This window comes from Physeter macrocephalus, chromosome 19, assembly GCF_002837175.3.
Source record: "Physeter macrocephalus isolate SW-GA chromosome 19, ASM283717v5, whole genome shotgun sequence".
NCBI classification, from domain to species: Eukaryota; Metazoa; Chordata; class Mammalia; order Artiodactyla; family Physeteridae; genus Physeter; species Physeter macrocephalus.
The window spans coordinates 48,176,164-48,199,974 of NC_041232.1; the positions used below are offsets into that span (position 1 = coordinate 48,176,164).

Sequence of the window (23,811 nt, forward strand, 5' to 3'; positions counted from 1 at the left end):
GAGGCTGATTCAGAGGCCAAGGCCCGGAATGAGGACTGACCCAGTGTGACAGGGTGAGTTCCTCAGTTCTCTCTTCTCCAGCCCTAATTCTGGACCTCTTCCAAGCATTCTGATCAGGGACAAATTTGAACATGCTCAGAGAGGGAGTCCCCGGGATCAGGACTAATTCAGCCTCATTGTCAGGACTCACTGTCGAGTCTTTAAACATGTTATAAGAGTCCATAGCTTTGAAGCAAAAGTTCGAGGACTTACTTGGGTTAAATTAAAAGCACGATTTTATATGTTCTTGTCAAACAACTTTACTTGGGGCAACAACTGAAGTATAATTTAATTCAACAGGAAATATCACACTTGGAGGGCAAACAAAAAAACCTCCTTAAATTAAAGCCAAACATTCTTTCCAAGGCCCAACACTGACATTTCCAGATTGACAGAATGAGTTTGTTTCCATAAAACAAAATCTTGAGTCCAAAGCCTGCCTTTGAAACAGTTTTCCACTTCATGCTCCGTTTCTCCGGGCTCAGGGAACGATGCTCGTGGCCTTCCTCAGGGCCAGATAGCCTGTGACCACGTCGGACGGCAGCCGCCGAATGTAGGAAAACTCTTCGATGGTGCTGAAGCGCAGCTTGCTCTGGGGGTCAGTGTAGCTGGCCTGGGTGAGAAACAGGCACAGAGAAGGGCAGAAGGTTGTTGTCGGAGTTGAGATTTCAGATCAAGATAAAAATTATTTTTCTGCTTTACTGAAAGTGAAAAATGTCTTCATCATGTCTGACTCTGTCACCAAGAATGCTAAATCGTCCACTTTGGCAAAGACACATTAATCTTCCCAGACTTGAGAAAGGCTTCAGGGTATGGACAGGAGGAAGGGTGAATAACCACATCAGACACCGGGACTCTTCTGGTTGGTGCCTCAGGGCTACCAGCAAACTACCAGGTCCAAACTGAATTTATGTCTATCATCCCTCCCTGATCCCGGCCTTCAGACTCCACCTGCGTCAAACAAATGCTCCGGATCTGTCACCCAAGGCGGCGGGGGGGGGGGGCACCCCGTCCCCACGCCACCTACTCCCAGTGTGCTCCTCCCCTGCTCCCCCTTACCGCCCCCAGGTCACTTCCATGGCTCCCCTGGGCTCCCCTGCAGTGCTGGACTGGCCACCCACCCTCCTCCACTGGAAAGGGCTGCCGTCCGACACCTGCAGCCAGGGGCATCTTTACAACCTGCAGCTCTGATCATGTCTTTCCTCATGAAACCTCTCAATGGCCCAAGTCCGCAGCACAGCTCCTCAGACCCTGCCTGGGCCCCTCTTTCCGAGCCTCTGCCTCAGCCACGTGTCCCCACCGTCCGGTTCCAGCCACCCTGGCTCTAAGCGCCTCCCTCCCGTCCTGCCCATTTGCCCTTTCCTTGCCCAGTAACCACCTGCTCGGCCCTCAGGACTCAGCCCCCGAAGTCGCATCATCGGGGAAGATTTATCTGCCCCCACAGGCAGTCAGGACCCTATCCTCACGTTCACCTCAGCACCCCTATCTCCGGTGGAATGCTTATCTCTGTTGCTCTTACGTTTATTATCTGTGTGACTCTTCGCCTGAAGTCTAGGCTGTGAGTCTCCACGAGGCGAGAACCCTGTGGCTTGCTTATCACTGGATCCTGGCTGTACTGTCCCCTAGTGCGATGCAGAGCGCACAGTGGGCCTTCAGCTACCATGAATGAGGGATGAGTGAATGAACAAACAAATGAACGATGGGGAGAGTCACAGAAAAGAGAACTTGTTTCCCACTGATACATCAAAATTCTCTTTTGGTCTGTTCTCCCCATGTGCAGAGTGGAGGAAATATTCACTTACTGTCTACCTCAAGGCACATGGCTCCTACAGATTTTGAAACAGAAAACATGAGGATGAGTCATTTGGAGCTCCTTTAAGAAATTATAAAAGATGCCATTAACGTCTAGACAGATAATAGCCAATTGCTCAGGTGTGGATTGTCTGCGCCAGTGCTGGTCGTCTCTGCATGGACCCAGACGCGCTGTGATCTAAGGAGGGAGGGAGGCTTGGTGAAGAAGCAACAAGCTGAAAGGAACTTAGTCATGGGTTTCTCATGCTCTAAAAAGTCTTCAGTTCCATCACTGGAGATCTCCCTAAGGTATTTGAGGTCTGTGTGTCAGGAAAATGAGATTATTCCTAAAAAGCTAAGATTAATTAAAGTTCTATATAAAACAAAACTTTGATCCTTTGGCTTAATCTAGATATTGCCTTTCTGTACCACATTTCCTTTCATGCCACTCATATAAAGGAAGGCTTAACTAGAAAAACAGCAGCAGGTCCCTTCTGAGGGCTTCTGGCCGTGAGGCAGTTAGATGTCTAACTGGCAGGGGAGCTGCCCTGCAGTTCCGAGCAGGGGTGCAGGCATGTGCATCTGGCTTTGATCATCGGGCCTCCATGGATGAACCAGCCCTGGCCTGGTTCCATCTCTGTGGCTGCCTCACTCCTACCACCAAACTGTGCCAAGCCCGCCCGCCCAAGTTCAGGCCTCACTGCCAAGAAGGCTGCTGAACAAATAATGCGGAATACAGAGAACTGTTGCACCAACAAAGAGGTCAAACAAAAACTTGCATGGACCAGTATTCTGAACAGAGGGAAGGAGGTTGGGTGACACCTCAGAGAAGAACAAGTAAAGAACTGGACTCCTGCGGTCTGCCCTCCTCTGGGCTCCGTCCCTCCAGCCTGAATGAAGCAAAGGCCCCCTGCCCAGAGGGCAGGCAGCAAACGGCTTTAATGCCTCCCTTGTTACAGGGGGACAGGCAGTATATGCTGCTCGCCCATCTCACCCAGAGCCGCAGTACTTTCCACAGCCTTGTAAAAAGGGCTAAACACAGGTGTGACCCTGCATCCCTTCTGGCCAGGCCCCAGCACAGGGGAAATGGCCACTGGCTGGAACAGATGGGTCAGTGTAAACATGAGCCCGGCTTTATTTTTTAATTATGTAAGTTTAATTTATACAAGTAACAGGTGAACATATTCTCCTCTAAAAAAAAGAAAACATTGCAAATAAGACTAAAGTCTCCTTTTACTACCATCTACCATCCAGAAGTCCTTTGTCTTCCCCTGAGGAAAGTGCTGCTAGGTGGGCACCCTTCCAGACCTTGTTTATATATATACCCTCACACACACATACAAACACACCAGAGAAGTGCCCAGTATTTTTTTGTGACTCTGTATTGAGTTTTACTGAAGTGGTACCATGCTACTTATCTTGCTTTGCACCACATCTTGGAAGTTTACCCATGTTGTTACCTATACATCAAGCTCACAGAATAGTATGAACCCCCCAGCCCTACCCCACTGGTTGAACTTTATGTTGTTTCCAATATTTTGCTAACACATTTTCTCATAAGCATTTCTGCATGAAGCTCCTTGTACACAATATTTCTCTAGGGAGCTGGCTGGAAGGCAAATTGCTAGGTCGTAGGCCTCTACCTTTTTGTCTCGATAGGTAGTGCCAATCGTTTTCCCGAGAATGTGTACCAATGGGACTCCCACCTCAAGACAGCCATGTAGGAGGATGTCCATTCTCTATGTTGGTGACAAAGTATATAACCAAATGTCTTCATTTCTTTCCTACCTGATGAGTCTTTTTCCTAATTATCATTGAGATTGAACATCTGCTCATTGGTCATCTGTATTTCCTCCTTGTAATTGTCTATTCATATTCTTTTCGCTGATTCTTCTATGGGATTGTCTTTCAAGGATTTGGTAGAGTTATTTGTTTATACAGAATGTCTTAATTCTTACACACAGTGGGGCAAGAGGTTAGTTATGTATAACATGACAAGTCCTTTGCCAATGGCATAAAGGGGCCTGGAACAATGCTTCTCAAAATGATTTTCATGCCTCCTAATGTGTGAAAACCACTCCACTAGCAGATGAGCTGCCTGATAGTGGTGAGGATAAAGCTACATTCTAAGGGGCCACCCTCCAAGTCTGGCCATAAACCATGGCTGCTACAAGTTCAGCACAAAATGGTACAGGGAGAAATTTCCACTTTGGGCCATAACAGAATAACTTGTGCCAGATGAGCCCTCCTTCCATAAACAACTATTAAAATGGGTCAAATATATGAGGCAACTATTTTCAGGCAGTAGACAAGAGATAGCATAAGACTACAATATTTTTCTCAAATGGAAGTCCCCTCAGGGGACCTTTCAAAAAAGATACATGCCCATGAATGGACGCAAAAAGAACCCAACACACAACACAGACACACACAGACACACAGACACACACACACGTCACTTTATAGTGCTTCTACTCTCCCTGTTTTTTAGGATCATTATATTTAAGGTCTATGTTAACAAGTCTGTTGTACTCTGAAGAGTGTGCTCTCTGGAGGAAAAGCTAAAACATATGACTAACTCAGAGAGGAAAACTAACATTATTTTCAAAAATATAATAAAAAATCTTTCCCAATCTAAACTGTATATCATTAATTTAGTGTGTTACAGAAGTTGGAGTCACACATTTTCATAAAAAGGTAAAGCATTTAAATGATGTATATGAGCTTCAAAAAGTGAGGTGTCTCATTATTTCTACAGTTATGAAAAGAAGCCCATCTTCCAAATTTAATAATAATGAAAAAGGATGAAGAAGGCAAGCGGAAAGTTCCACACTTCATCCATATTCTGCAAACAAGGAAACGAGGTTCTCTGGGGTCGCTGAGGTTCAGGGACTTACCCAAGTCCCACTTGTCCAACTGCACTGCTGGTTTTCAAACTGTGTTCCCTAGAAGCACCGTAGGGGTCCCTGGGGTGGGGAGTGGGGGGAAGGGCAGAGGACCAGATCCACACGGGGTCACAGTGGGCAGGTGGGTTCCAGGGGATTCTGTAAAAGATTTCATATGGAAAAGGGATTCTGATGCTTAAAAATAAATTTGAATATCACTGTCTTTACCATAGTGCCTCTTTAAAGAAGTTTAAATTTTTTTTTTTTTTAAGTACTGGGTTGGCCAAAAAATTTGTTCAGGTTTGTCCATAAGATCTTACGGAAAAACCCAAACAAACTTTTTGGCCAACCCAATACAATCATCTCTAAATTGCAGGATTTTTTTTAAACTTCAGCAATAAAAAAGAGAAATTGTTGTTTCTTTCATGTTCTCTCATATAGTTAACAAGCAGAGGAAGGGAAACTAACTCAGGTCTCCTGCTTTCGGGAGCAACCCTCGCTCCAGGCTGCCCGCATGGATGCCCCAGGTTGCAGCCGCTCTTAAATAACTGAGTGAATGCTTCCGCACAAACCCATTACCTGTTCAGAGTACACGGGCTCTGGCAGGACCAGTGTCAATATCCAACACTTTCTAAATAGACAGTACGGTGAAATCTCCTTTTCAGTTCAATGTTGTAAGACATAGAGATGTAATTATACTCACAAGAAGACCTGAAACATCAGAATACTTCTTAGCTGGTTTAAAGGATGGAGGAGCATCAATACTGAAGTCTGGGGAAAAAAAACAAAAGAAAATAACTAAACTGGCTTTAAAACATTCAGATCCTTCCCCCCCACCTTTTTTTTTTTTCCTAAAATACTGCTTGATAATATTCCTGAACTTTTTACTTTGTGATTCAGTACTCAAGAGAATTCTCTGGGGAGATAATGCAGGATGTCATAGACCAGGTGCAGGCTCCAGATCCAGCTCTGTCCTGTCCCCAGGGACCCTCCACTCCAGCAGAACCACCGGAAAGCTCATCTGCCCACAAGCTACTTTCACTGTCTCCGGTTACACGGACTGATGCGATGAGATGCCAAACAACCCACTAATTGGATCTGAGCATCCGGACACCGGAATGTCCACACCCAGGCAACTGACTAGTTCACTTGTCACCCGTCTGAGTCACCCCTATGAAAGACGTGCAGTGGGGCAAGAGATGGAAGGAAGTTCGAACCTGTACTTTCCATGGAAGTTGAGCAGAACATATAACACAGATTTGGAAATACTGCAGCATACTACTGCTGCAGATTGAAATGTTAACAGTGACACTAAAAACCACACATCCATGACAACGCAAATACACAGATTCAACACAGAATACAGCTATGAGGAAATATACACATAATCTCCCAATATGGATGCCACTGTAAAATTCCCAAGCTAAAAATTGTTTCTGCATGAATGCAAACACAATAATGTGGGTTTGTTATAAGAAAGTTCCTAGTCTGACATTATAAACACATCGGAGGTTCTAGACAGCTCACAGTTAGGATCGTTCAGTTGCCATGGCAGTGCCCTTTCAGAAGCCAGAATCTGTTTCAGGTTCTTCCAGGTTCTATTCTTCTTGCCAGCCGCTGCACCACCATGGCCAGAGTGCTCGAGGCGAAAGCATGGATTGGAAGAAACAGAAATCAGTGGAGATGATCATTTCAGTATCTGACATTTATGCATATTCATAACTGTGATAAACCCCTCATTCAATCAGCAGTCAGTGTACCCTAAGGCTTTTTAAAAAAGTATTACACCATACACTTTAATCTTACTTATAAAAAAACACAGCTTTTGGATTGTCAAAACATAGGAGTTAGTTGGTGATGGAGAAGAAACAAAAGGTTATTTTTTTTTTATATGCACATAGAAAATCACATCCTTTATTGGGTCTAACTTTATGGAATTCACTCATGAATTTCCCACTACTTTAAAATAAATTTACTACAAAGTTAGACTTAAACTCATGACCACATCTCCAAACTCCTTTCTGAGGGCCAGTCTCCACCTTGTAAATTACTGGTGCTCCAGAAAAACCCAAGGAAGCCTCAATCATGGCACAGCAAGCCTTCTGGAAATGTTTTTTTCTTTGTTGTCTTATGATGATGACAAAATAAAATGGAAGGAATACAAAAATCTGTTACAGGCACTGTTAACGCTGTATTTTCAAAGCTAATTAATGAAAAATAAACTTCAGTGGTATAATCTGAATCATGTAATTTATCCTACCCCTCAAGCACTCCTCTTTTCGTTATTTCAAGCCTCATCTAAATCTTCTGAAGAAGGAAGGAGAGCAATCATCGTGGAAGTGACCCACTCTCAAAATGGTATCCTTTAATGAATTCCACAAAGGACACCAAAATCCTTGGGAATTGGCACACTGGGAGGTCAACAGGAAGGGCCTTCTTCACCTGCCCCTACCCCTCCTGCAACAGCCCACGGTGGAGGAGGTGGTGACTTGGGCTGATGGAGACGGGGCACCAGTGCTGCCTGGGCTGCAGGCCCAGCAAGATCAGGGGCCGAGATATAGTTGTTTGGTTTTTTATTTCTAAAACACCTTAGATGCTTACCACAAAGTTGGGATCCTTAAATGGCAAAGGTTTGGCAGCTTTTTCAAGAGGTCCTGTGCTAAAATCAGAGGGCACCATTTTATTCTCACTCACGCCTTCCACGCTGATACCCTTAAAACATAATAAGAATAGTACGAGGTCAGTGTCCTTTAGCTGAGCTTCCTAACTCAGCTCTCAACAAGACGTAAGATGACAGCACCGGACACGCGAGGGGAGACGGTGTGCCCAGAGTCCCAGCGGGCGGCCTGCACCGGGGGAGAGCCTGGAAGCAGCACCCGCTGTGCAGAAGACACAGCAGAGGCAGCCAGGACCCCAGCCGCCAGGCTTCCTGGCTCCCCTGCATGCCAAGCACAGGTGTCTCACTACTACAAGGTGGGTGCTATTATCCCCAGTTTACACGGAAGAAAACTGAGGCTCAGGTATATGGGTTCAAGGCCACACAGGGATTACCTCTGGATTCAAACCCAGGTGGAGGCAATTCCAAAGGCCCCACCATCTCCGTGACACCACATGGCCCCTACTCCTGCCAATCTTGTCAAATTGTGTCTTGAAACATTAAGACAAAAAAGGTCCAGCCCCTTTAAGGCTCTCATCGGCTGGAGAACCCAGGATGGAGCTGGTACGCATAAGGGCACAACAGGATGTGGGCATTCTGAGCACGGAGAATAAAGGGAGAGCAGGCTGGGGGCCACGGTCAGCTGGCTGCGGCAGAGAGTGCCCTGACAAGCAGGCTAATGCACTTTAAAACAAAAAACCTTTGAAGTCAAGAATCAGGAAGAAAAAACAAGCCAAAGGAAGAAATCACTTCTGATTTGTAATGCTATTTCCAATCTTCCCAGACCGCAATAAACTGTTTTTTAATTGATATATAATTTATATACAGTGAAATGTGCAGATCTTAAGTGTAGGTTTCATGAGTTTTGCCAAATGCTTCCACTTGTATAATCCAGGTCCCTAACGAGGCAGAATATTTCCATCATCTCAGAAAGTTCCCTCATGCCCCTTCCTAGTCAATACCTTCCAACCTCAGGCAGCCACTGTTCTGATTTCCACCACATTACTTTGGCCTGTTTTAGAAATTTATATGAGCAGAATCAGACAGCATGTACTGTTTGCTGTGTTCGGCTTCTTTAGCTCAGCATAAAGTTTTTGAGGTTTGTCCATGTCACTGCATAGATTGGTAGTTTGTTTCACAGAATTTGTATACCACTCAGCAGAGCGGTATTCTGCTGTATGGATGTGCCACAATGTGTCTGTCCATTTTATTGTTGATGAAATGGGGGTCATTTTCAGTCTTCAGCTATTATAAATAAAGCTGCTGTGAACATTCTGTACAAGTCTTTATGTGGACATGTGTCTTTACTTCTCCTGGGTAAATACCTACTAGTGGAATGGGTTATAGGCTGAATAAACTTTATGAGAAACTGACAGATCATTTCCCTAAATGGCTGCACTTTTTTACACTCCCAGCAGCAGTGTTTGAGAGTTCTGGGGGGTGGGGGAGATAGGAACCACCCACCCTGCTGCAATAGTTCCCCGAACAGTTTCTTCTCACACACCTTCCGAGACTCCTCTCCAGGGTCTCTCCTGTGGGCCTGCACACTTCCTCTCCTCTGCCCACAACCCCTCTTCTATCTGGACTGCCCCTCACCTTATCCTCCCCCTTTTCACGGTCTTTCCTAACTTTTCTCCCATCCAAGGCCTAGCTCAGATATCCACTCTCTAAGAACTAAGACGCCTCCAATTTCTCATCCTTTTCCCACCATCTGTAGCCACAGATCTCTCTCTCTTTTCCTATCCTCCCCTCCCTCCCCAGTCCTTCGCCTTTATCTGGCCCTTCCTCAGCTCTGGGGTTCAGGGGAGGGCCTCAGAAGCACACATCTTGCCCTCTCCGTTCTCTACAGCACACTCAGCGACACATTTCTAAATGTAAACTTGACGTAACTCCCCTATTTACAACTCATCAGTGCTTCCCACTGCCCTGGGAATTGGGCACAAAGTCTGGCCTCCTGGCCTCCTCTCCAGCCTCCCCTCTTGCTCCCCCCGCCTCCTGTATTTTGTATTTTCTGGTCCAGAATCCATGGAGTCATTTTCTGTAAGCATAAAGAGTTTCCATTTTTATTTATACTCCACTAAAATTTCCATTGGGATTAGTCCATGTCAGTTTTACTTGTGCAACAAAGATTAGATTTAGCATTTTGTACATAACCAACTTTTTATTGCCCTTGTGATTTTTCCTTCATGGTCATAGTATTTCTGCACATACACGTGTCCTGGGAGACCCAATTTGATGAGGAAGATTTGATTTTTCCCATCACATTTAATCAGTAACCAACGTTAGCTTGAGTAGTTCTGGCCAGTTGTCAATGTTATTTAGTGTTGACTATTTGTAAGAGTAATATCATAAATTGGATACATGATTCTTAGTTAGAATTTAAGTCTTGGTTAGTCACTGAAATAACAGCAGCTTTGTGAAACAGGCAGGGAACAACAGACCAGAAGAAGGAGAGACAAAGGAGAGAGGTGAGCAGATGAGGGAAGGGACAGACTCCAAGTGTGAGAAGGCACAGGGGGTCAGAACAACCTGCTTCACCATCTGGCCCAGTCTTCCGTGCCCCGCATCTAACCCAGTGCCTGGCACAGAGTAAGCCCCAAATAATCACTGACTGATTAACTGATTGGAGTTAAGGAATAAGACAATGCAGCGTCACTCCACGCCAGCATCAGTATTTGAGATGTGTATGCTCCAGAGTTCACTGTAAGGAATTGTCTCTGGATGGGATGCAGTGGCCAAACCCAAAGAAACACAGGAAGGATAATTCAGAAATGACTGGGCTTGGTTACCTACAGGGCACAAGGGAACAGGGTGGGAGGAAGGGGAGATGGGAAAGGACGAGAGAGGAGTAAACTTCTCCAAGTATAGTTATTTGTAAAGTTTTGACCTTTTGAACCATGTTAAAGTTTCACATACAAACAAACAAATAAATAAAACCAACCAACAAGGATCGGGCAGCAGATAGAGAAAATGGAATACAAACAAAAAGAAACCAACTTAACTGAGGTTTGAATGAATAACACAACCACACTGAAGGGGAGGAAGGGAGAAATAACGTTAGTGATGTGAACATAGTATTCTGACCATATAACCTAAGGTTAGAGGCAAAAAGAAACAGGAACAATTGGTAGGTTTGTTTCTCACAAGGGTACCGGTTAATAATTCTGAAACTACACACGTTCTAAGATGAGGCAAATAAAGAATGAGGGGTGGCTAGAATGAACCTTGTGCTACTGGATGGAAATCACAGGTTAGCAATAGGAATTCATGGTTTCTAACATATATACAGACAGATAAACACAGAAATGGATACAGAGGCATTAAGTGATCCAGGCTCAGTGTTTCCTGAAACTCATATCCAATGGCACTGGAAAGTCCAGATATCACCTACTGTTATGAAAACATAAAAAAACAATAACAGAAGACTGGGAACTTCAGAAAGAAAAGGGGAACAATGGAATGAGTGAAAAAAAAATGGGGTAAATATAATAGACTATCATTAGCCTCATGATTTTCTTAAATTCTATGTGATGTCAAAGCATGGGGGGGCGCTTACACACACACACACCTACATTTCCTAGCTCTTCCACGGAGACGGCTGGGAACAATAAACAATAGGGACACCAGGTATAAATCCTGGTTTCTAAATATTGTTCTCCAAGAACTAGTAATCTTTGAAGAAATGGCTGATTCCAGGGCTGGGGCAGGAAAGTACAAGATGAGCCTTGTGGTGCCAGAAAGTAAGAAAACGCTTGTATCAGTTTGCTAGAGCTGCCTAACAAAATACCACAGACTGGGTGGTTTAAATAACAGAAACTTATTTTCTTACAGTTCTGGAGACTAGAAGTTCAAGATCAAGGTGTCAGCAGGGTTGGGTTTTCCTGAGACCTGTCTCTCTCTCTCTCTTTTTTAAAATTGTTTTTTAAAATTTTATTTTATTGAAGTATAGTTGATTTACAATGTTGTGTTAATTTCTGCAGTACAGAAAAGTGACTCAATTATACATATATATACATTCTTTTTCATATTCTTTTCCACTACAGTTTATCACAGGATATTGAGTATAGTTCTCTGTGCTATACAGTAAGACCTTGTTTATCCATTCTATATATAATAGTTTGCACCTGCTAACCCCAAACTCCCAACCCATCCACCCCCGACCCCGGCAACCACAAGTCTGTGCTCTATGAGATCTATCTCTTTGGCTTGTGGATGGCCATCTTCTCACTGTGTCCTCACATGGCCTTTCCTCTGTATACACGCCCTCCCCACCCCACCCCACCCCACCCCTTTTGTGTCTTTCCCTCTTCGGCTCCGGATGCGCAGGCTCAGCGGCCATGGCTCAGGGGCCCAGCCGCTCCGCGGCACGTGGGATCCTCCCGGGCCGGGGCACGAACTCGTGTCCCCTGCATCGGCAGGCGGACTCTCAACCACTGCGCCACCAGGGAAGCCCTCCCTCTTCTTATAAGGACACCAGGCATACTGAATTAGGGCTCCACCCTTATGACCTCATTTAACCTTAATTGCCTCTTTAACGGCATTATTTCTAAATACAGTAACATTCTGAGGCATACTGAGGGTTGGGACTTTAACATACAAACCTTGAAGGAACACAGTTCAAGTCCATGACAGCACTCAAAAAGTGATGGGCGTAAATTAAAGGACATAGGAGTCAGTTTGAAGAGGTTCCCACTGGCCAAATCTGGACAGTTTGCTCAACATCATGAGTCAGTAGGGAAATAGAAATCAAAACCACAATGAGATATCACTTCACACCCACTAGGATGGCTACACTCAAGGACATAATAATGTGTTGGTGAGGATGTGGAGAAACTAGAACCCTCATACATTGCTTGTGAGATTGTAAAAGGGTGCAATCACTTTGAAAAACAGTCTGCTGGCACTATTTACAATAGCCAGGGCATGGAAGCAACCTAAGTGTCCATCGAGAGATGAATGGATAAAGAAGATGTGGCACATATAGACAATGGAATATTACTCAGCCATAAAAAGAAATGAAATTGAGTTATTTGTAGTGAGGTGGATGGACCTAGAGTCTGTCATACAGAGTGAAGTAAGTCAGAAAGAGAAAAGCAGATACCGTATGCTAACACATATATATGGAATCTAAAAAAAATTGGTTCTGATGAACCTAGGGGCAGGACAGGAATAAAGACGCAGACGTAGAGAACGGACTTGAGGACACGGGGGTCGGGGGGCAGGCGGGGAGAGGGTAAGCTGGGACGGAGTGAGAGAGTAGCACTGACATATATACACTACCAAATGTAAAATAGATAGATAGTGGGAAGCAGCCGCATGGCACAGGGAGATCAGCTCGGTGCTTTGTGACCACCTAGAGGGGTTGGTTAGGGAGGGCGGGAGGGAGGCTCAAGAGGAAGGGGATATGGGGCTATATGTATACATTTAGCTGATTCACTTTGTTATAAAGCAGAAACTAACACAACATTGTAGAGCAATTATACTCCAATAAAGATGTAATAAAGAAAACCCAGTCTGCTGGGTCCTCAAAATGTTAAACATAGAATTATCATATGACCCAAAAATTCAACTCCTAGGTATATACCCAAGAGAATTGAAAACATATGTCTATGCAAAAAACCATATATAAAGTCATAGAAGCATTATTCATAATAGCTCAAAAGCATAAACAACCTAAATGTCCATCAACTAATGAATGCATAAACAAACTGTGGCTTACCCATACAATGGATTATTATTCAACTGTAAGAAGGAATGACGTACTGATACATGCTACCACATGGATAAACCTTGAATACATTATGCTAACTGAAAGAAGCCAGACACAAAAAGCCACATTTTGTATGATTCCACTTATCTGAGGTACCTAAAGTAGTCAAATTCATAGAGGTCAGTGGTTGTCAGGAGCTGGCAGGACAGGGGAATGGGGAGTGACTGGTAATGAGTAGGGGGTTGCTTTGGGCTGTCATGGAAATATTCGACAATAAGATAGTAGTGATGGTTGCACAACTCAGTAAATTTACTATAAACCACTGAACTGTACATTCTAAAGGCGTGAATTTTATGGTATACAAATTATATCTCAATAAAGCTGTTACAAATAAACAAACAAATTTATGAAAGACTGAATGAAGACGGCTAGTAATGGATTGTAACCCAAGAACAAAATGAGAATGGATGAATACAAACACTGATTGTAAGAATGCAAAGGAAATGGGAGAGAAGAGAAAGCGCTTGCTCACAGCAGGATTCTAACTAATAATCGTAGAAGGAAAGAAGGAATTAGAAAATCACCATTTGGCAACCACCACTATAACAACTGTTGCAGGCAGGAACCATCAACAGACACTAAAAGTGGTTGGAAAAAGTGTGAAGAGAAACAGGATATACAGAGTCTCAAGACACTGATACTTTAATACAAACAGAAAAATAATAACTTCATAGTGGAGAAAACTGGCAGACACTAACTTACTAAGTGCTCACAGGCACATCATCCCCAACGGGATGGATCGACATCAAGTTCCACGACATGAAGCACCGAGAAGGGAACAGCATCCTTCTCTACTCCTGCCAAAAATGTATCACCCAAATCTAATCACGAGGAAATATCAGACAAGCCCGAACTGAGGAAGAGTCTATGAAACAATGAGCAGTGCTCTTCAGAAGTGTCATGGTCATGAAAGATAAAGACTGAAGAACTGTCCCACATGACAGGAGGCTAAAAAGACATGACAACTAAGTGCAAAGTGTGAGCCTAGGCTGGATCCTGGACCAGACAAAGGACGAGAATAAGGTCTGTATATGAGGTATCAGTGTCGCTTCAATGTTCATTCCCTAAATTTGACCACTGTACTGCTGTTATGTATGTATGAGAATGCCTTTGGTTTTAGGAAATTCACAGTAAAATATTTAGAGGATTAAAAAAATACAGTGGCCATGTGAGACCCTCCCCCGCACACAGCCAGCTGCCAACCTAACAGTGAATGAGCCACGGGCCCTGGGGAGGAAGCAATGGCTGGCATGCAGATGGAGAAGAGTGACAGGGTCCTGCTCTGTCAAGAGGTGGTGGCACAGTGCTGAAGGGGGAAGCCCCGGCCCACTGGCTGGAAGGCCGGTGAGGTGAGCAGGCCACCTGCCAGTATCAGAAGAAGGATAGGGGCTGTTTTCCCCAGGAATCCGACAATTCACAAGGGCACAGCAAGACACCGGAGAGGAGCAGGCCGGTAGGTGGGGGCTGTCAGGAGGCTGGGCCTACAGGGCGGCCTAAGTTAAGGGAGAGAAAAACAACCCTAACTATGCAGTGAGCATCACGTCAGAGCAGAAAAGCCAAGCCAGCCAGGGCCAACTCGGGAAAAACAGGTGGAAGGTGAAAGAGGTTTCCCGGGGCCAGATCCACTGTAAGTTTCAACTTCATTTGAGTATTTCATAAAGAAAATGACTGTTTATATAACGTTGTTTCCATCTGGGAGAAAATAAACAAACAGAACTGTTCAGAAGCAAAGAGGAGATACTAGAGGGAAATGAAGAACCAGGCCCCAAGGCCTCCTATGGTGATTCCAGAACAACCCATGGGACACGCCCGGGTTGCAGGCCACCGTCCTCAGCTGGGACCTCGGCTTTTTCTTGTGGGCCAGAACAGCCTGCGTTCCTCCCTCTCTGTGTCTGCTTCTTCCCTGACTCCTAGTGGGGGGCTCAAAGGCGCCGGGTGCACAGTGAAATCCCGGGAGGGAACAAGGGCATCCTCTGAGGTGGGCTGTTTGCTCCCAGGCCCCGGGAGACCCAGGAGGATGCAGCAGGAACACCTCGCTGGACTTGGGCAGGGGTGTGACCCCAGAGGCGGCGGAGGAAAGCAGGTGCCTTGCAGCCTACATGGGTTGGCAGGTCTCGGCACCCCCCCCCACCCCCCCGGAGAGGACATGCCAGCGGACAGAGGACAGGAGGCAATGGGAAGAGAGGGTCAGGAGTCTGCATCAGCCGCTCCAGCAGCAAGAAGCGGGTGAGGGTGATGTGCTCAAGTGCTCACTTCCAGAACCGAACCCTCCTGTTCGTCTGGTCACCCCATCCTCATCTCCTCCCTCGTCAGCAGGCCAAACCCCCGCTGAGGAGTCACGCTGAGGATGGGACAGGAAAGGACGCCATCCTGACACCAACTAGGCCACGTCAATCTGGGGCCGCTTGCTGCCTCTGCAACAGTGAAGGCTTGCTTCCCTCTGACCAGATGCCAAAGAACACCCGACTCTGGGCCCTGAGCGGGGTTTTCTGCTTTTCTTTCCTCTTTAAACCCACCCTCCATGGTACTGCGCCCTCATTCTTCCCTTCCCCTGGGCTTCAGCCAAGCTGGACGCCTGGCTCTGTTAGTGATGGGATGAGAGGGACAGATGTACCGTCAAGGGGAGGATCAAGTCTGTGAGGCTGGGCTGCAATGAAGTACAATCTGAAATGATGTATAGTTTCCACGTTACTAAACCATTATTAACACTAAGAGACTTTAGGAGCTGAACTGTCCCACCCCAAGACACAAAAGCCCTGAGATCAGAGGAGAGGAATGACGCCCAGCCCTACGGGCTGTCCCCTCTTTGCAGCATGAAAAGAGCTGATTAAGTCCCAAGGAAGAGGAACACAGCCCGCCATCAAAGGACTGCTCCAGAGTCAGCAAGGCCTCAGCTCGCCTGACCAGAGCCCAAATGCACCACTTAGTGTCTCCTTGGCAGCCTGCAGGGCCCTGACTCAGACTGAAAGGGGGCCTTCTGCCTGCGGTTACACAGAAGGGAGACAAATGTCCTCTGTCTTATCATTCATGAATCCAATGCCCAGTTACATCTATCTAATAGTAGTCTAGATTCAAATACCTGACCCTAGTCTAAAACTGCAGGGTTACTGTAGGGTTACTTGAAACACCAAAAAACTGAGATGCAACCTAACATTCAATCAAGTCAATTAAATAAGAGCACTTAATTCCTTGAGAAGACTATCAACATAGAGAAAGGGTCAAGAAACAGTGCTAAGTGGGACTTCCCTGGCGGTCCAGTGGTTAAGACTGCGCTTCCAGTGCAGGGGCTGCGGGTTTGATGCCTGGTCGTGGAACTAAGATCCCACATCCCATATGTTGTGTGGTGCAGCCAAAAACAAACAAACAAACAAACAAAAAGAAAACAGTGCTAAGGGACAAGCAGGGCATGCAATGTTATACACCAAATATACGTTATGAAAAACTATATCAACACGTAGAAAACACAAATTATAGTAATTGTGGGGGAAGAAGACTGGCTGACGTTTTATGTCCACTTTAAACATAGAAGAAAGAAAACTAACATTATCATGATTTTTTTAAAAGGTGGGGTAGAATGATTATTTTTTAGATGAATAAATCAAATCAGTCCAGTGTTCTCTGGATGCCTCCAATTACAGAAGATTCTACCATCACCTGCACTCTGCACTAACCTTCTAAAGAAGCAACTTTTAGGGGCTTCCCTGGTGGCGCAGTGGTTGAGAGTCCGCCTGCCGATGCAGGGGACGCGGGTTCGCGCCCCGGTCGGGGAAGATCCCACATGCCGCGGAGCGGCTGGGCCCGTGAGCCACGGCCGCTGAGCCTGCGCGTCCGGAGCCTGTGCTCCGCGACGGGAGAGGCCACAACAGAGGGAGGCCCGCGTACCGCAAAAAAAAAAAAAAGAAGAAGAAAGAAGCAACTGCTGCCTCTCAACTTATTTAGATGCTTTGCTAACTGCTTCACCATCACAAATCAGCCTATTAGGTAATATCTATAGGTCAATTAGGTTTCTCTGTAGATTTTATTAACTTGAATAGGCACTTGGAAAGTCTAAAATGCCCTGTATTGAGCTAATAAAATTCCCCCCCAAAGCTTTTCTTTGCACCTTGGATTTGGTTACATTAGAGATCCAATTACATCTTCTAAGGTAGAGAGTAGTAAGAGTGATATTAAGAGAGGCAGTCAAGAAAAAAAAAATGTGGACTCTGGACGGTCTGTCTGGGTCCCAATACTGACCCTATGACTTGTTAGCTGTGTGACCATGGAAAAGTTACTTAACCTCTCTATGCTCCTGTCTTTTTACCTGTAGAATGACAATTCACAGAGAATTAAATGAGATAGTACTTAGAAAGTGCCTAGAACAACATTTGGTACACACTAAATGCCCAATAAATATTATTATTATTTATCATGACTTCTTTCACTTTAGCGCAGCACAGTGTATCTGTTCTCCAACCCAAGTTAACACTAATCATTTTCAAAATATCATGACCAGAATGGATGGGAGATGGCACTTTCCAGACTATGATGTAATTAATCAATAACTATATTTAGTTACACTGAAAATATAAATCCAAACACAGAACTGTAATTCTGTGACAATCTGTACAACTTAGCAAGCATAAACACCAATAATTTCTGCTGAACTAAAGATTCATCTTGATGGAATAATAAAACTTGTTTTAGTCCTATTAAACTATTTAATACCATTTTCTAGGGCTGACATAAAGGAGACATCTATAAATGCTTTGCTCAGAATACTTTTAGATCAAAAATATTCCCTTCAACCCCTGAGGACTTCCAAGCAGAAAGCCCTTTAAATTTCATCTAGTCACTCAATTTTACTTTAGAAATAGCATGCACATTCTGGAAAGTAAAACCCACCTTAAGAATCCATCGAGTTATTTTCACCAATTTCAAAAAGCACTCTAATGTCTATGTAAATGTCCTTTGTAAATTTTTAAATCCCATGAAAGTTTTACAGACACTGCTTTTTTGTAAGACACAAAATAGCAGAAACTACTGAAATTTAGATACTGAAAGATCTCTAAAGTCCCTTTTAACTCAAGAACTACAATCATTTATATTAAAAAAACCCACTCATTTCTCACTGATGAAACCTTGAGCAATCTGATACATGTACACAGCGCCGACTCTGGAAGGCCTTCCCCATCGAAACCAACCACCCCTCAAAGGCCACCTCTAGTACCTCTTCTCCCTCCCCACCTCTCCTTCTCTGATGACCATCACCTATGCTGAATCCTCATCTTCCTGTGTCCCACCACTAAGGCACCAATCCCAGAGAAGACTTATAATCGGCTTTGGGACATGGTTAGAAATGACGAGATTTTCCTAATTGTTTCAGATATGTGATAGGTAGAATTCAGAGATGGCCCTTAAGATTCCCGGCCTCTGGTGTACACACACCTTCTCCCCATTTGTAACCAAACGCACCACTAATGTACGTACCACTGTGAAGGGATCTGAGATATATTTAAGGGATTTGCAATATATATCTTATATTTGACATATAATTAAGGTCTCAAGTCAGCTGATCTTAAACAAGAGACTATCCTGGTGGGCCTGCCCTAATCACACAAGCTCTCAAAAGAGTCAGAGTCAGAGACAAGAGAAGTCAAAGAGACATTTGAGGTGTGAGAGAGATTAGACACAAAAGAGATTCTCCATAGCTGGCTTCATGAATGAAGAAGATGTGGTACATATATACAATGGAATATTACTCAGCCATAAAAAGGAATGAAATTGGGTCATTTGTAGAGATGTGGATGGACCTAGAGTCTGTCATACGGAGTGAAGTAAGTCAGAAAGAGAAAAACAAAGATCGTATATTAAGGCATATATGTGGAATCTAGAAAAAGGGTACAGAGGAGCCTATTTGTGGGGCAGGAATAGAGATGCAGATGTAGAGAATGGAAGTGTGGACAGGGGGTGGGGGGAAAGGGGTAGGATGAATTGGGAGATTGGGATTGACATATATACACTACCAGGTGTAAAATAGACACCTACTGGGAACCTACTGTATAGCTCAGGGAGCTCAGCCGGGTGCTCTGTGGTGATCTAGATGCGTGGGAAGGGGAGAGGGTGGGAGGGAGGTCCAAGAGGGAGGGGATATATGTATACATATAGCTGATTCACTTCATTGTACAGCAGACACTAACACAACATTGTAAAACAACTATACCCCAATAATAATGAAGAAATAAATAAAGATGGAGGAGGCCACGTGGCTAGGAATGTGGACAGTTGCAAATCGACAGCAAGGAGACAGGGACCCCAGCCCTACCACTGCAAAGAACTGATTTCTGCCAACCACCTGAATAAGCCTCAAAAAAAGATTTTCCCCCAGAGCATCCAGGCAACAAACTAGCCCAGCCAACTCTTTGATTTCAGCTTGGTGACACCCTGAGCAGGGAACCAAACCAGTCTTGTTGTGCCAGGACTTCTGACCTACAGAACCAGGAACTAATAAATAGGTGTTATTTAAGCTACTAAATTTGTGGTCATTTGTTATGACAGCAATAGAAAACTAATACAATATGTGTAGGTCATTCTCTCCTCCTGGGAGGATTTTGGGATGGCAGGGACAAGCTGTAATCCCTTGAAATGTCTTAAGCATAATGCTGGAGACATAACAGAAATAAATTATTGCTGACTGAGCTCAACTGAAATGGGACAGAAAGGCTGAGGAGGGGACACAGATAAGGGTCAATTCAGGAAGATTCCAGACAGCCCTCAGGGCAGCATTGCGCAAATGCCTGCATTTGCTGTGGACAAGGGGACTAGGATGGAATGCTATGTTAGAGCAGGAAAAAAAAACAACAACTAAGACTCCTTTCTGGAGATAGAAGTCAAGTTTTTTTCCTTCTTCATGAGATGCTGAGGGTGGGAGTCAGGTAACTGGCTATATACCTCATCAGTTAAATGCCAGCTGGGAAGAGGAGAACAAAGAAAAGAATTCACTATTCCAGGGAATGCCCTTCTCTTTCTAGCCTGAGGACTCGCTGAGGCTGATGAGATGGAGAAGACCCACAGGGAGTACCTAGGCAGCCTGTCCCCTCACTGAGAGCTCTAAGACCACCAGAGTTGTGATTTCCACCAAGCTGGTTAACTGGGAATTCCCAGCATCCTGAAGGCATTCGTCCACTCTCTGAAGCCTGCTGTGGAGGAGCTGATGATCAATGCTACCTTTAGGGTCAAAACAATCATTCCTCCCCGTATGTACTGACTACATTCCTTGGTCTCAGCACAGCTGGATATCAACATGCACCATGCACATACTGGGAGAAAGTACTCGCAATGCATATATCTGGCAAAGGACTCCAACCAATAATATATAAAGAACTCCTATACATTAACAATTTAAAAAAAAAAACAAAAAACAACAACACAATGAGAAAAAAATCAGGCACTTCACAGAAGATATCGGAATGGCCAAAAGCAAATTAAATAGTGATGACATCATTAGTAATCTGAGACACAAAAATTAAAACAAAGAAATACCATGACACAACCATCAGAATGGCTAAAATTAAAGACTTGATGCCAAGTATTGTTGAGGATGTAGAGCAACTGGAACTCTCATACTCTGCTGCTCAGAATGCACAATAGTGCAACTACTTTGGGAAATACTGTTTAACAATTTCTAAGTTCAATGTGTGTCTACCTTATGATCCAGCAATTCCACTACTATCCATTTACCCAAGAGAAATGAAAGCATGTATCTACCCAGATTTTTAGGAATGTTGAGAACAGCTTATGCATAAGAGCAAAAACTGTAAACAACTCAAATGTCCATTAGTTGTGGTATATCTACACAATATACTCTATGTACTGATACAGGTAATAACATGAATGAGTGAATAACTCTCACAAACATTCTTTCACAGAGAAATCCAAACAGACACAAGAGAATATGCTCTGTATGATTCCATTTATATTCTGCTCAAAAACGCAAAGTCAATCTATGGTGAGAGATGTCAGAGTACTGGTTACCTCTGGCAGGGAGGGAAGAGAGTACTAACTGGAAAGGGTCACCAGGAAGTATTCTGGGGCTCTTGGAAATGCTCTCTATCTTAATCTGGATGGTGGCCACATCGGTGGATACATACGTAAAGTCATTGATCAGTACTCTTAAGATTTGGGCATTTTACTGTATGCAAATCATACATCAATAAAGTATTTTAAAAGGAAAAAAATGCACTACCAATTATCGACGGAGGAAGCCATAGACAGTTAATATCTCTAGAATGTCGTTCTGGGTTGAGGATGCCACGCCATGTGTTGGAGAGCACAAAATAACACACTCCATCTTTGCTGTCTCATTGCTTTAAATAAAATGCAGCAGCCAAGAAAAACACTCATCAACCAAGCTACTCTTCTGCTGAAAATTCCTTGCTGGAATTGCGGAGCCCCGATCGCCCAGATGCTGTGAAGTCTGTGCCAGGCGCTGCTGTGCTCAGAGCTTAGGACCATGATCTCATTGAATCCTCATAACAACCACATGAGGTAAGACCAAACCCACTTTGGGACAGGGAAACTGAGGGTCAAAAAAGCACTTTTCTGAGGATAAGGGAAATCATCTGTATCAATACATCTTTGTGTTCCTCCACACGGTTCATTAGGGCGCTCTGCACCTCACAGGCACTCGGTAAATGTCTGCAGAATGGACGAAGGTGAGACAGGAGAACTTCTGGTTGACTGAAACTCACATAAAGAAAAGTCCCGAGCCTCGCTCTAATCGCGACCCCGACGGGAAGGGGCGTCCCTACTAGTAAGGCAATAACAACCTCCCCACCTCCCCAGTTCTCCTCATGGACAATGCAACGCGGGTCATTCTTTAACCAAACTCCACGTATGCAAACTAAGGGGAAAAAATGTTTCATTTGCACCAGACACCTGCGTTTACCCAAGAGGTACGACTGCAGGGCCCCGCCCACGCGAGGCGCCCCGCCTCCCAGTGCCTGGCCCCGCAGCCCGGCGCACGCGCTCTCCGCCCCGGCAACGCGCAGACTAGGGGAGTGACAGCGTACCTGCGCAAAGCCAGAGGCGGTCACCTTTTTCTTCTTACTGGCGGTATAACCCCCGGCGCTGCTGCCGTTGTGGAAAGGACTGGCCGGCCTCTTCTTGCTGTTCCGGGCTATCCCCGGGGTGGAAGTGGTGGCCACAATTGGAATTTGAGCCGCCATTCCTACCCCGAGTCTTCCTCCTACCCCCCTCCCCCCACCTTGGCCCCAGTGCAGGCCCTGGAACTTCCGGCCCGCCGTTACTTCCGTCTTAATGCTTTTGAAAACCCGGCCTGGACTGCGAAAGCTTTCGTTGACTTCTCTCGGCCAAATCTAAAAGGCGGAGCTCGGAGCGGCCTCTTCCTTCCGGGCGGGAGGGCGTCTGGCGGGCGGAGTGCTGCAGCTCACGCGCTCGGACCCAGGCACGTGCTTGGACGTCCCCAGGCATTTGAGGATTAGAACATCCCATGATCTTTTTAAAACAACTGGATTTTTAAAAAGTTAATTACCACGTTGTCTCTTCTCACGTTAAGTCAGAAGATTGATCGCTTTTGATGTCTCTGAGTGTAAAGGTAAGGTCATTCTCTGTGGACTAGACAGACCGCCAGACTGCCCGCATTCCCTTTAGTCGCTGACTTGTCGCACAGAAGTTTGTGTACCCTGGTGCCCAGATGGATTTGAAGGGTAGAGTGGTTCTTAACCTTGAAGGGGTCACGGACCCCTTTGAGCATCTCAGCTCCCCCTTCTGCCCTCCCCCCCAAATTATACAGGCACAGACAAAATCTTAAATACAGATTTCAGCAGTTCACAAATCTGCTAAAGCCTATTTATGAACTTCAGTGGAACACCCCTCCCTCTTGTTATTTGCCACATGATACTCTATACTTCTTCAAATCTTCATGACATAAATTATATGGTTTATAATTGGCTGGTTCATTTCTTATTTGGTTTCTGCTAGAAGTAAGCTCTAAAAGGGGAAGGCCAGTTATATTTTGCTTACTTTTCTTTTCCAGGTTCACGAGTACCTTGCAGGTCGTTTGTACATTATAAGTATTTTTTAAATGAAGTAATTAAAAAATGAAAACCCCTTGCAGTAATTGGTTGAAGCTTCTGTGTTATGATACAGGAAAGTAGTATTTATGAATCTGGATACTTGAAGGAAATAGGCTGCAGAATGACTTAACAGGTGAGAGAGAATAGGAAACCAGTAATAATGTTACTGACATCTTTTCTCCTTTGGAGAAAGGAATAACCTACCAGTGTTGAAATGTTCCCTCCTGTACTCCAGTCTCCACCCCTATCTTCCCCTAAATCTAGTCTTCCTTATTCCTTATCTCAAACACTGACATCTCCCACCAACTACTCACCTAGCCAGAAACTAGGTGTTGATCCTGGCTTCTTGGGTCCACTCTCTTCTCATTCCAGTCAGCTACCCACTCACTTCTCTTCCTATCCTGGTGAATCCATCACCCCTCATCTGGATCCTTGCAAGACACCTCTTGCAGCCTCTTGTTTTGTTTAATTTCTTTTTTTTTACTTTAATTTTTCTTTTATATTGGAGTATAGTTGATTTACAATATTGTGTCACAGCCTCTTGATGGATGTTTGAGCCTCCATCTTTTCCTAATCCTCCCTGACCCCAGGCCATCC

General features: G+C 44.8%; 1 protein-coding gene across 1 annotated transcript; it reads right to left on the reverse strand.

Moving 5' to 3' along the window:
- Positions 1–286: 286 nt before the first annotated feature.
- Positions 287–22,346, reverse strand: INO80C (INO80 complex subunit C). The gene is made up of 5 exons (XM_007118686.4): positions 22,189–22,346; positions 7,317–7,427; positions 6,243–6,354; positions 5,419–5,486; positions 287–652 (listed from the first exon to the last, which is right to left on the reverse strand). The coding sequence occupies exons 1-5, from the start codon at positions 22,342–22,344 to the stop codon at positions 521–523; spliced, it is 579 nt and encodes a 192-aa protein (XP_007118748.1). The 5' UTR covers positions 22,345–22,346; the 3' UTR covers positions 287–520.
- Between the last annotated feature and the right edge of the window lie 1,465 nt (positions 22,347–23,811).

Excerpts from the sequence above, each read along its gene's own strand:
- INO80C (XM_007118686.4), bottom strand. The coding sequence starts at position 22,344 with ATGGCGGCTCAAATTCCAATTGTGGCCACCACTTCCACCCCGGGGATA. Across the intron at positions 7,428-22,188 it reads CCGCCTCTGGCTTTGCGCAG|GGTATCAGCGTGGAAGGCGT; the intron begins GTACGCTGTCAC and ends TTATGTTTTAAG. Across the intron at positions 653-5,418 it reads CTGATGTTTCAGGTCTTCTT|GCCAGCTACACTGACCCCCA; the intron begins GTGAGTATAATT and ends TTTCTCACCCAG.